Source organism: Mastigoproctus giganteus, chromosome 13, assembly GCF_048544385.1.
Source record: "Mastigoproctus giganteus isolate SK-2022 chromosome 13, ASM4854438v1, whole genome shotgun sequence".
Taxonomy (NCBI): domain Eukaryota; kingdom Metazoa; phylum Arthropoda; class Arachnida; order Uropygi; family Thelyphonidae; genus Mastigoproctus; species Mastigoproctus giganteus.
In genome coordinates this window covers 164,531,860-164,546,047 of record NC_143587.1, presented here as the reverse complement: position 1 = coordinate 164,546,047, position 14,188 = coordinate 164,531,860, and the positions used below count along the sequence as shown (strand labels likewise).

At 36.9% G+C, this 14,188-nt stretch overlaps 1 protein-coding gene across 4 annotated transcripts in view; it reads right to left on the bottom strand.

The window, feature by feature from the left end:
• Oseg1 (intraflagellar transport protein Oseg1) overlaps window positions 1-14,188 on the bottom strand; it is a 540,669-nt gene that overhangs the window by 421,324 nt on the left and 105,157 nt on the right. For all 4 annotated transcript variants that reach the window (XM_090387737.1, XM_090387735.1, XM_090387736.1 and 1 more), the window contains one exon: window positions 9,593-9,668. In XM_090387737.1, the coding sequence (XP_090243863.1) occupies window positions 9,593-9,668 (76 nt within the window). The remainder of the gene's footprint in view (window positions 1-9,592; window positions 9,669-14,188) is intronic.

Below are 14,188 nucleotides of genomic sequence, written 5' to 3'. Positions count from 1 at the left end.
GGGTAAAAGGAAAGATTTATCGTCTTTGATAAAGGACAGATTGTGGGTGCTCGACGAGCTGGTGCCTCGATTTCCCTAATGGCTGAACTGGTGGTTTGTTCGAGAGCCGCCGTAGTTAAAGTGTGGACTGGCATCAAAATGGTCAAACAACAACCCGACAGCAAAACTGCAAAGGTCAGCGAAAGGTTGATGTTAGAGGTGAGCGCCAGGTCCGATAACTCGTACAGGCAAACAGGTGCAGCACTGTTGAAGAGTTGACTACCCAATACAACATGGGCCAACCCGAAACAATATCTGACATGACCATGCGTCGCACGCTTGCACGTATCGGCTATACCAGCAGATGACCCCTACAACATCCTCTTCTAACCAAGGTTCATTGGCATAAAAGACTCCCCTGATGCAAAGAGCATGCAAGCTGGACGTTAGAAGACAAGTCACGTTATTTACTCCACACCACGGATGGTCATGTACGGATTTGGCGTCAACAACATGAGGCTCTTGATCCATCATGCATGGTATCAAAAGTGCAGGCTAATGGAGGTGGTTGTATGGTGTGGAGCATGTTTCACTGGCATGAACTTAGACCCCTGGTGCATGTTGGACAACATATCAGTGGTCTCTGCTATCGTCAACTGCTTGCTGACTGTGTACACCTCGTAACTTTTTCCTGAATGGCAATGGTGTCTTCCAAGATGACAATGCACTGAGCCATTGGGTACTTGTGCAGGAATGGTTTGAGGAACACAGTTCTGACTTCCAGCATATCAACTGGCATCCGAACTCTAACTCTACCATTATCAATCGCATAGAGCACTTGTAGGACACTACGAAAGGCAGATATGCAGATATGGAGGCATCTGGTAGGCAGATATGCAGATATGGAGGCACCAATCACCTCCATATCTGCATTGCTGACTGCATTACGCACAGCTTGGCTGGCCATACCTCCTGAACGCTTCTGACATCTTGTTGAATCAATGCCACGTTGGATAGCTGCTGTACTGAGGGAAAAAAGGAGGACCTACGAAGTATTAGATAGGTGGTCATAATTCAGGGATCACTCAGTGTATAGGTATATACTAATATTATTTTTTTTCTCTCTAATATTTCTTTTGTTTTTTGAATCTATGTGAAAGTTATTGAGAATTTTAAAAAAATAGATTTAACTCATCACTGATAAAGAAAGTAATAGTTATAATGAGGAAATTTTTTTAGTCCCACGAAGGTCATTATAACCAAGTTCAACTGTATTTCAAAAGTTTACTGATTTAGTAGAGAATTAAAAGGGTTTAGGGCCTCAGACTCCGGGTAATTTACTAAAGAAACAAGTTAGTACAAAGCATTATAGTAAATAGTTCATAGTAAATCGCCGAAGTAAGTGAAATGGTATAGTTTTTGTTACAGCTCATATTGTGAAAGCCTTCATGAGTTGCTTGTTGAAGATCCCTTTGAGTTGAAGATCCCTTTGGCTCTTCCATGTCCACTTTCTCTTCACCCTTTTCTTGAAAAAAGTGTTCAGTACTGACATTCCTCAAGATCCTGCAAATTCCACAAGTCTTTCACCTCTTTCATTTCTTTCACTAATTCCAAAATTTCCTATAGTTCTCCTTTCTGCACTGTTTTGTCTCTTTCCAACCTTCCAGTATTGAAATCTCCCATAATGATAGTGTAGTAGGTTTTCTGCTCATCTAGAAGACTCTCAATTTCGGTGTACATTTCTTCAACCTCTTCATCATCATGGCTTCATGTTGATGTTGGTACATAAATCATTATAAACTTTGGTTTGTACCTCTTAGAAATCCTGAGTAGTAGTCTTGACACCCTTGGTGACGTACGTTTGAATTCCAAAATTTTGTTTTTTATATCTTTATGGACCAAAAAGCCAACTCCACCTTCGCTCCTTTCACTGGTTCCATTGGGGTACAGCAGATTTCGACTTGATAAACTTATGATTCATTTCTTCTTCTTCTTCTTGTTTCAGCCAAACCGATGATATTCCAATTCACATTTTCTAATTCGTTTTCCAGCTCTAATATCCTGTCTTCAACAATGAGCGTTGTAACAGGCCAAGTTCAGTTTCTGTGCATGGCAGCCTGGTCATACCTAGAGATTCTTAGCACCCTCTGCTTCCACACTGATCCTATCGCTGCTCTAAGGGGTGGGGGGGGAGTGAAAGCCACTGAGGACCATTTGTTTCATCATGCTGTCATGTGCTGAAAGGTTTGGTCTTTTCCTCTTCACTCTGACCAGGCATCTTGAAGAGAACCACTCCACATGTTCGTGGCCACTTAAGTGACATAACAGGGCTTACCATCGAGAAGGTGTGCATGAGTGGATTTTAGGGAGACAGGCTAACCAGACTTCTCCTAAATCTCCTGAAATAGAAAGATAGTGGATCCATTAGTGTTTTAGACTGAGAATACCTTCAAAGTAGATTCCTTCTACTCAGAAGTATGAACCACAATAATAAAAATTTACCCTCAAATGATTTGCAGAATCCCTCAATTGCAGTGAAAGAAATGAAAGAGGTGAAAGACTTGTGGAATTTGCAGAATCTTGAGGAATGTCAGTAATGAACACTTTTTTCAAGAAAAGGGTGAAAAGAAAGTGGACATGGAAGAGCCCAAAGGGATTAACAGGAATTCTGCCCTCTGGGCAGAATTGCAGAAAGTACACACTCAAACATAATTAATAAACAGGAAGCACCTGTTTCTTCAGTAACTCAAATTTCTTTTAGCAATTCACCAGTTTTAATTAGAAATTGGTACATTCCTTACATCAGGAAGAAAGAAATTGGTTGAGATTGGTAGAGGCTATACAAGCAACAAACTCACGATTCACAGCAGAAATGCCTACAGCTATTTCCCTCTGAATCATGATATCCTCAAAGTACTGAAAGTGGATCTTGAAACAACCATTACTTCAGTAACATTTGAACTTAGAAAAAATTAGAGAATTTAAATTAACAAAATTTTAAAGTTTAAATTAATAAAGTTTAATAGCAATTAAACTATTCCTAAAACGCTTCAACTTTCTAGTTCATTTCCTAGCACATTTCACAAATATACCTGGTCTCAATTCTAATCTCAACAATGTCCATTTCCACTTGCAGTCTGCCAAATCCAATGTACTTCTTCTGACAGAATCTCAGTTATCGGTTGATTCAACTACTGTTCGTCTCAGTTGCCCAAATTATTCGCTGTATGATTCCTTTCGCCTCAAAGGTGGTACTTGTGCATATGTCCGTTCTGATATTCCCTGTCAGATGTGTAATTTGGAATCTCCTCTTTTCGATCTTCTCTTGCTTAAAATCTCACTGCCTCATTCTGTTAAATTCATCTGTTGTCTCTATCGTTCTCCCAAATCCACTAATAACTTGGAGCTCTTTGACATCCTCTCTTTGCAATTTGACTTTCTCCAGTCCAACTTTCCTAACAGCGAGCTAATTTTCCTTGGTGATTTTAATGATCACAACTCCAGCTGGCTTCCGTTTTCTAGTCACACCGACCCAGTTGGTCGAGATGCTGAGGCTTTTGCAATTTCTAATGCCTTGCACAGATTGTTTATTTACCTACAAGAATACCAGACAATCCTAACCATACAGCCAATACACTTGATCTCTTTCTCATAAACAACCCTTCTAAGTACACGGTCGAAGTGAGTGGTCCTTTAGGTACCTCAGATCACAACTTGGTGATCGTCTCTTCTCCAATGGAGCCTTTATCTCATGGCTATTTCCAACCTCGTATTTTTTGGCACTTCAAGAAGGCAAAATGGGATGCGAGATTTATTTTCTTCTTTTCCTTGGTTGGATTACTGTTTCAAAACTTCTGATGTCAACGTTTGCTCAGATCGTGTCAATGAAATTATTCTTGTAGGAATGGAATCCTTTATTCCACACTCCACTTTAAAATCTCATCCTTTATCTATAGCTTGGTTTCCCAATAAATGTGCTAAGGCTGTTCAAGGGAAGAACGCTGCATATCGTAATTGGCTTGTTTCCAATTCTTCAGTTTCATTTTCTGCCTACACCAAAGCTCGCAACAATTGTAAAGCAGTTATTAATCAGTCCAAAATAGAGTTTGAACAGGCTAAGAGTAAAAAACTTGCTTCTTGCCCTAATGGTAGCCGAGCATTCTGGTCTCTTGCCAAAGCTATTGGCCGCAACTTTTGCCCATCTCTGCTCCCACCTCTGTCCAAACCAGATTGTTCTGTTGTCACTTAAGCCAAGGACAAAGCTGACCTGCTAGCATCCCATTTTTCTTTCAACTCACGCATTAACGATCTTGGTAAAACACCTCCCACTATTCCCAACAAGCTCCATTCAATGCCTCCTGTGGTCTTCTGTCAAAAGGATGTCAGAAGGATTTTGACGAATCTTGATGCTAAGAAAGCTCCAGGTCCTGATGGTATTTCTCCACTTGTTCTCAAAACCTGTGCTCCTGAATTTACTCCTATTCTTTGCTGCCTTTTTTCACTTTCCTATTCCAAAGGTGTTTTTCCTTCTGCTTGGAAATTTGCTCATATCCAGCCAGTTCCTAAAAAGGGTGACAAATCCTTCCCATCCAATTATCATCCCATTGCAATTACTTCTACTCTTTCTAAAGTAATGGAGAAATCAATTAACCACCAACTCCTAAACTACCTTGAAACCTTCCATCTGATCAATGATCGCCAGTATGGATTCCCAGTGTCGATCCACTTGTGATATTCTGGCTTATGTTACCCATTTATGGACTAATTCAATGGAAAGGTTCGGTGAAACACAAGTAGTTGCTCTTGACATTTCGAAGGCTTTTGATCGTGTTTGGCATAAACGTCTTCTAAACAAGCTTCCATCTTATGGTTTGCCAACTGTTTTTAGTAATTGGTTATCCAGTTTTCTCTCTGATCGCTAACTGAGGGCGATGGTAGATGGCTCTCTGTCTTCTAACTTCTCCACTAATGCTGATGTCCCCCAGGGTTCAGTTCTTTTCCCCTTTTATATTAATTACCTTATTCCATTGACTGGAAATCCTATCCATAGTTTTGCCAATGACAGCACATTGCATTCCACTTTCCAGTTTCAGAAATCTTGCTATCTGCTACCAATTCCTCAAATGTCGTTCTCCAGGTAATTCTCCGGTGGGACAAAGACAACTTAGTTGTTTTCAATCCTTCTAAAACTCAGTCTTGTCTTATATCTCGCAAAAAGGATTCTTCTGCTCCTATGCTTATCTTTGGTGACACTCCGACCTTCTAGGCAAAATGATATACAGTGGAACTTCTCTATTACGAACTTCTATTTAACGAATTTCTCTATATTACAAATTTTTTGCAAAACATTGCACCTTGAAACGAAATTACATGTAAAATTAACCCCATATAGCGAAGTCAGTCTCTCAAGAACGAATTTTTAAAAAAATTAGTAAAAGCATTTTTGAAGATTTTCATTTACTTTTCATTTTAGCATTTACTGCTAAACAGCCACTCAAATATACTGCCTCCTTCCTTCATTCTGAAATTGCGCATTAGCATCTGGAATTAAATAATCATCCTTTTGGTGAACACTTGTGTCCTTTGACGCCCATTGGAGGGTCTTTGTTTCATTTTTGTTACAGTTATTAAACCAGATGAGTTTTCTTAAAAGTGGTCATAAACTTTACAATAAATAGAATAGATTTGTAAATTGATGTTGGCTCAGGGGAAAACGAAATTCGCTGCGGTAAACCTTAGCATGCTGCGGCGGCAATACATAGAATGCTACCATAGTCGGTTTTTAGTAACGAATACTGAGTGACATTCGCTTCTCACTTCAACTGTACCACATGACCTTCCTGTCAATCATTATATGATATGTCCATTCTCATCTAACTGGACTCCCAGTAGATGGTTTTCATGAATTTTTTTTTTTTTTTTTCGTTCATCATCAATCATATAGGCTATATTCTGTTGTATTTTTTTTCTGAAAAGTAACATACAGCACACATTAATGATAAATTTTCTTTTGTGTATATATGAATGAAAGCAGAATAAAAGAAATTCACAAAGTCGTATATTTCTTTAAAGTGATTGATAGGAAAGGTCACGTGATACTGTTGAATTAGCAAGCGAATGTCATTGAGTAGGCAATTCACTATATGGCCAGCGCAGCGAAGTTTGCAGTGTATGTATCGGCAAGAGCTGCAGTCGAGTAATTTTTACAATTACAACAATATCGAAGAGAAAGTGTTTAAGTATTAATGATAAATCAAAGATTGTTATGATATTGACCAGGGTTTTTAAGAAAAAAGATGTTGCGGAGAAATGTGGCATACCTGCAAGCAGTTTATCTACGATTTTAAAAAATCAAGAATCAATTTTAAATGCAATTGAAGGAGGAGCAGACAAGAAGCGAATTAAGTTGTGTATATACAAAGATGTTGATAAAGCTGTTCTAAAATGGGTGCAAATGATACGTGAAAAGAATATACCAATATCGGGCCTAATAATTAAGCAACAAGCTCTGAAATTTGCACAGTCCCTTGGTATTTAATTCCAAGGGACTGTGCAAATATAGAATTTAATGCGAGCACTGGGTGGCTAGATAAATTTAAGAAGAGCCACAGAATTGTGGAAAAGGTTATTTGTGGAGAAACTGTTAATGTAAGCGAAGAAGATTGCAGCAGTTGGAGGAACAATACCTTAAAGAAGATTTTGGAAGAATATGAACGTAAGGATGTTTTTAATGCTGACGAAATGGGTTTATTCTTTAAATGTTTGCCGAATAGAACACTTGCTTTTAAGAATGATAAATATTTTGGCAGAAAACAAAGCAAAGAAAGAATCACTGTCAATATAAATTGCTAGTTGGGGCAAATATGACAGGAAGTGAAAAATTAAGACTTTTAGTCATCGGAATATCAAAAAACCCAAGATGTTTTAGAGGCACAAAATCTTTGGAAGTTGACTACACCTTTAATAAAAAAGCATGGATGACAAGTGCTTTTTTGAAGAATGGATATTAAAACTAGACAAGCGTATAACAAAAGAAAAAGGGAAAATCGTGTTGGTAACTGACAACTGTCCGGCACATCCTGCCAGTATTTCTGCCAAACTTAAAAGTGCAAAGTTATTGTTTTTACCACCAAATGATTAATGCTTTCAAAACTCCAGCCAATGGACCAAGGCATTATTAAAAGTTTTAAATTTCATTATCAAAAGAGAATAATAATGAAGATTGTCAATGCGTTATCAGAAAACAGAAACTTGGAGGTTACAATTAACCTTAGAGATGCATCTCTGAACTGGCAAAAGAATATTCTGAATACACTATTCAAAATTGTTTTTCGAAAGCAGGACTTGCATTGAATACAGAAGTCGAACAACGACTGGACGAACAAGATGAACTGCCCCTTTCACAAATGAAAAACTTTTGGACATTATTAGAATCGTCAGGAAACACTGAAAATGAAATAACACTGGATAGTTATGTTTATGTAGATCACAGCAGAACATCCAAATGAAGATGAAATACTGCTGAACAGTGTTAGATGCACCCATGATCACGAAGAAATTAACAATGACGCTGAAGACACATCAGAACAATCCATAGAAAAGCCAACTCAAGAAGAAATGACTAATGCTTTTAAACCTGTTCGTATGGGTCTACAGTTTGTGAAAATGTTCCTGATAATGTTTTTAATGCTCTGAACAAATTGAGGTTTTCTTTGAGAATCAGCCAATTTTTTAATTGTACTGTGCAAACGAAAATTACAATTTTTTTTAATTTGTGAACTTATAGTACTTAGTACCGTGCTTGAGTTGGAGGTTGAGAAGATGAAAGAAGATATTTATTGACATTTGACAACAGCGAAAATTATATAAACGTGATTTAAATAAGTATGTTTTTGAAATAAAATACATTCAAAATAAATGTAGATTCGTTTTCATTTGCTAATTAGATAATTTCTAATAAAAAAGATATTCTCTGTATAATGAAATTTCTCTATAACGAATTTTTTCCCTGGATATATCGAATTCGTTATAGGGAAGTTCGACTGTATCTCTTTTGGGGACAGGTATATTACAAATATTGCTTCCTCTGCATCTAAAAAACTTCGTTTTCTCTTTTGCTCTCGGCGTTACTTTTCTTCCAAACAGCTGTTCACTCTGTACAAATTGCAAATCCACCCTACCATGGAATATTGTTCCCACATCTGGGACGGTGCCCCCAAAACCTTTCTCACGCTTTTAGATTCCATTCAGAAAAGGGCAGTTAGGTTAATTAATGACTCCTCTCTAACAGAGTCTCTCCACTCTTTGTCTCATAGACATATTGTTTCTGCTGCATGCCTTTTCTGCAGATACTTCCATGGGCACTGTTCTTCTGAACTGGCTTCTATAATTCCTCTCTCTCTCTCTCTCTCTCTCTCTCTCTCTCTCTCTCTCTCTCTCTCTCTCTCTCTTCAAAACAGTCTGAATACGTGCTGCCACCAGCCAACATCCATTTACTGTCCAACTTCAAACTCACAGAACCAACTTTTCATCTTCCTTATTTATTCATTCAACTGTCGTTTTCTGGAACAACCTTCCCTCATGTGTATTTCCTGAAAATTAGTCTACAGAGGTTCAAGTCAAATGTCAACAAATATCTTCTTTCATCTTCTCAACCTCCAACTCAAGCACGGTACTAAGTACTATAAGTTCTAATACCTCTCGTGTTTGGGGTTTTCATAAAAAATAAAAAAAATAAAAAAATACTATTGAACTTAAAAATTAGGCTTACCAAAATTACTGAAAAAATAAAATTAGCAGAAATAGCTTTAGAAAAGGTAAGAATTAAATTTATAAAATAATGCAGGTAGCTCACTTTTTAATCTTAACCCATTTGTCCATGAAAAGTATTGAAGAACACTAAGTGGATATATGTTTTATATACACAAAAATTTATAAATTCATCATAATGTCTCAAATATCCTACATTTATAATATAGTTTTCCAGCAGGATATCTAAAGAATCACAAATATTCAAAAGTGAACACATACCTAAATATGTGTATGCGCGTGTGTGTGTAACTATATGCAAACATCAGATAATGATATGTAATGAATGATAATGAAATGCACCTTCACTTTAGTACTCAGAAAATAAAATTCAAATGAGATTTCATACTGCAAGCTCTTGTTGAAATGTTACACTCACAATGGCTCACCAACAAAATCTCTTAAACTGTTTACAGAATCTTTAAAGTGCATCTTCTTTTTTTTTTATTTAATTTCTCATGGCAACTTCTAAAATAGCACACTGCTATACTTTATGCATAAATAAAGTATAACATAGTGCTATTACACTTTCTAGCCATGGGTTAGAAACCTTTGGCAGCACCTTTGGCATTGGTGCCAAAGGTGCTGCCAAAAACTAGCCCAAATAGCACCATAAGACAAATTCACTTCATTTAATGATCACGCATCATGACTTGTGAAGCAAGTTGCCATGAAGACAAACCGGCATATCCGCATTCCAATTTAATCCAGTGTGAAGCCTCTAAAAATTTACAACTGGCAGCAAAAACCCTTGACCTAAGAATTAATGTATAACTATAAAACTCTGCTAAATGATAAAGGTTACCTGCTTTCCAGAGGTATTATAGAATGACAAACTCCGTCCCCAATCCACAACAGCTAACACATCTCCAACATCATCCCTAAAATATTTTAATACATCAGTAATTTAAATAAAAAAAAGAGTAATTATAATCAACTAGTATTTGTTCAACATACATTAATACATAATGGTGGTTAACATTACAGATACAAAATGGTGGTTAACATTACAGATACAAAATGGTGGTTAACATTACAGTAATACATAATGGTGGTTACAATAATACAAAATAGAATGGTGGTTTATATTCTCTTTTTCTATCATAAAGAGCGATTGAAAATGAGTTAATACTCTAAAAGAAGTAAGTTTCTTAATTTCTACAGTAAGATGAATTATCTTCAAAAAAGTAATTCCTTCCAGATTTCACCATTAAGTAAATTAAACTCAGTTTATAATCAGTTATATTTAGTTTTATAAAACAGGCATGCTTAGGCTGTAAAGCATATCAAGATGAATGAAGTTGGTTTTTCAAACTAAGTTGTAAAAATTTTTCCATCTACACTTTTCATGATCAATTAACCAAAGAAATAGTGAAGTGAGTTACTTACAAAGAAGCTCTTCCTATTTTTAATATTAGATTAGTAAGACCCAGTAACCAAAAGCATCAAGCAATAATTAATATCAGAATGACTGCATGAGGTAAAGAATCTTGCCTGAAATAAAAGAAAAACCATACCTGTAGAGGTAAATTATAAGTATGGTTATTGGGTGATTTACCAGTTGTTTAACCTTTCTCCATATAAAGCTCATTTTTAGGACATGGCTGGAGCTTTAGTTTCATTTCTTTATTCACAAGTTGCCTTGCATTATTAAATCAACAAATGACTTCTCAAAATGAAACTTCTGTTATTTTCCATGAAATTTTTATCTTAAATCGAAATTCACTTTTCCTGCATTCAATTTCATGGAGAGACTTTCTACTTGTACTTAGTCCCAAGCACTAAGTACTTGGCTTGGACTAATGTTCAGCTTAGAGAGACAAATACCATTATCCATGGTTCTGCCTAAGTTGCTAATATCTTTTTAATTTGTACAGCAACCAGAATAGATAAATCTGAACCAAAATAGATAAATCTGTTATACAACATCAGCTTACTTCTAATAATACTTTTGATCTTCTCATACATTATAACGTTAGAAGTAAGGAGAATTTTTTAACGTTTAAACTATTTTTTTATTTTATTTTTTATTTTAAACTATAGGTATACCTTACTGATCATGGAAGTTATGGCCCGGCAATCCATGAATAGCAGCTACAGAAAAAGGAGAATTTACAATCCTTAGTAATGTAAAGTTTCACACTTTAAACTATTTCTTGTCTTTTTTTTCTCAAACAAGCTGATTAGTGAAGTAAAGGCAACAGCATCTGCACTTATTTCTTTTTATGCACCCACTAGATGGTTAATAATATAATAAAAACATAGACTATGTTCATACACAAAAAAAAGACACATATATTGTTTTTCAGTATGGAACTCATTACCAAAACAAAAAAAATAAAAATTTGGTTATGGTATATTCTGAATGAAAAAAATATTACATATTTCACTGCAACAATCATGAACTGCCATTTTCAAGTAATTTTTTTTTTAAAAACAATCAACTGCCATTCAGCACTCCATTTGCCTTTCTACTCAATCCTACAGCATCAGCCTTACAACCCACCTTTCCAAGTGTAAACATTATAATCTCACTATTGTAGAAGTCTACTATACAGATGAAATATTTGCCTTCTGTTCATATGTTGACATGTACCTTCAAGCCCCCCTAAACTGGTAAATGCTCATAACTTCTTTAATTGTACATTAATTCATTAACTTTCCCAGGTGTTTCAATTCATCAAAATAACAGTAAATTACGTGACTCCAGTTCCTTTATTTTTGCAATGATTGTTGCATGTGAGTTCTTCCAAACTTTTATCCTATTTGAAATTTTTTAAAAAACATACCTCATATTGGGTGTGAGGTATGCTCTTCTTATGCCCTTTTAACACTTTGGATCATGTCTTATGTTACTTCAGTGTTTTATATATCCCCCACACACACAACTGTAAAGCACCTTCATAAACCTGATGTAAAGCCACCAAAAATTTTTCTTTTAGGTCTTCAATCAGAAGAATGTCAGAAAAGCTATTTTCAACTTTCACTTGTCTGCAAAAAGAGCTTTAATTCTTTTTATGTTCATAAGTTTATGGGCTAATATGCTTTCGAAAACTATTATTAGCTCTGAATTATTTCCTTTATTCCAGTTCATGGCCTCACATGCTTTCATATACTCACTGCAGCACGCTAGACATGAATAATTGTGTGGTACCAAGAAGGTGGAAACTAAAATTATTATACTTCAAAAGACAGAAATCAATCAACTTCTGCATCAATGATCACAAATTTCTAACCTTTAGTAACTTTTACTCTTTCCTCCTCCCACAAACTAATACTAACTTTTTCCAATAGTTTTTAGAATAAAATGAAATTCTTTTCCAATATTGGAGAAGAATTTCATTCTGAGAATAACAAAGAGCAACAACTAATAATAATGTGCAAGGTACTGACCTGTTGCATAACTAAGAAGATATCAAACCATTTGGAGAGGCAGATGATCATAGCCAAGCAGCAGAAGTGATATAGGCAGATGAGCAGAGGATGCAAGGAGAAATTGACCACTGATGCTGCAGTTATGGAGAAAGCCTACAAGAAGCACCACAATCAGTACATGGCCTACACAGACTGCCACAAGGCCTCAAACTCCATGTCCCATAGTTAGCTGATAGAGACACTGAAGAACTCCAAAGTCAACGCGACACTGACACACTTCCTAGAAGCAACCATGCCAAAATAGTAGACCACCATCAAAGTCGAAAACATACCAACCAGACCAATACCCATCAGAAGAGGAATCTTCTAGGGAGATGCCCTGTGCACACTATTTGTTCTGTCTGGCACTCAACCCACTGTCCACCATGTTCAATAACAGCAAGTACAGTATACCCTAAAAAAAGGGAGGAAGAACCTATACACCCTCTCTCTCTCTCTCTCTCTCTCTCTCTCTCTCTCTCTCTCACCTGATGTACATGGATAACATAAAACTCTATGCTGCAACTGAGAATCAATTCCAACAGTTACTCAGGATCACTGAAGAGTTCCACAATGATATCAGGATGCAATTTGGCCTACATAAATGCAAGGCCCATGGATTGCATCAAGGACATCCAGTCAGACAAAACTACAAGCTGAAGATCAGTGAAGAGATTGAAGTCATGAGAGGGAGAGATATACAAATATCTGGGGTTAATGAAGGCCCACCAGTTAGAACTCAAGGAGATCAAGGCCCGCCTTACTGAGAAATACCATCAGAGACTGAGAAGCCTGATAAAATCAAAGCAGAATGCCATAAACACTTTACAGTCCCAGTACTAATATACTCCTTTGGGATTATAAAATAGGCCCATCACAAAGCTGGAGGAGACTGAGATCGACCAGGATAATGATGACCAAGAGCCACCAACACCAACCGAAGTCAGTGATAGTGTTATTTGTAATGCGGCTCAGGGGGTTCCCCCAACTCCGCATGAGCGAAATATGGCCTAAGTAGCCCTTGCGCCAGAAATAACCATACCAATACCAACTCTGCACCAAATTCGGCCACCGAGAGTGTGACCACAGTCCACAAAGAAAGAGGGAAGGGGACTGACTGATCTCATTAAACAAGAGAAGGCAATTAAGAACCTGCACAATTACTTCAGGAAAACAAACCTACCAAGCCATAAGAAAGATAGGCAAACAGCAAACAACCTCAACAAGGAGACCACACTGACACAGATAGAAGAAACAAAGACAGAAAGAAGGCACTCCATGGCAGAGACTACAGTGACCTCTATCAAGACTATAGAGATAACACGGCTTCCAATGCATGGCTCACGAACAGAAGGCTCTTCCCCAAGACTGAAGGATTCATGCTCACCATCCAAGACTAGGTAATCAACACTAGAAACTACAAGAAATACATTGCTAAGGACCTCAGAATAACAGATGACACATATTGATAATGCCACCTGGTTCCTGAAACAATCCAGCATATCACAGCAGGATGCAACGTAATCACCTAGATGGATTGCATTCAAAGACACGACCAGGTGGCTAAGATAATACATCAGGAGCTGCCACAAAAATACTAGCTGACCAAAGAAACTTTACCGTATTACAAATACGAGCTTCAGGCTGTACTAGACATTTCTACTCACAGACTATACTGAGACAATGCCATAATGACAGACAAGACAAACCAGCACAACAGAACAGACATAACCCTCATTGACAAGAAGGAAATGGCTATCTACCTGATCGGCACAGCAGTGCCCAACACCAACAACCTCTAGAAAACAAACAAGGAAAAGATCTAAAAGTACTCAGACCTAAGACAGAAAAGCAAAGATATGTGGTACATCGAACAAGTAATGATCAACCAAATCATCATGTTAACCAGCTGAAGGGTGCCAAAGAGCCTCCATAAGAACCTATCAACAATAGGCCTTCCAGAGAACACTTACATGGAACTCCAGAA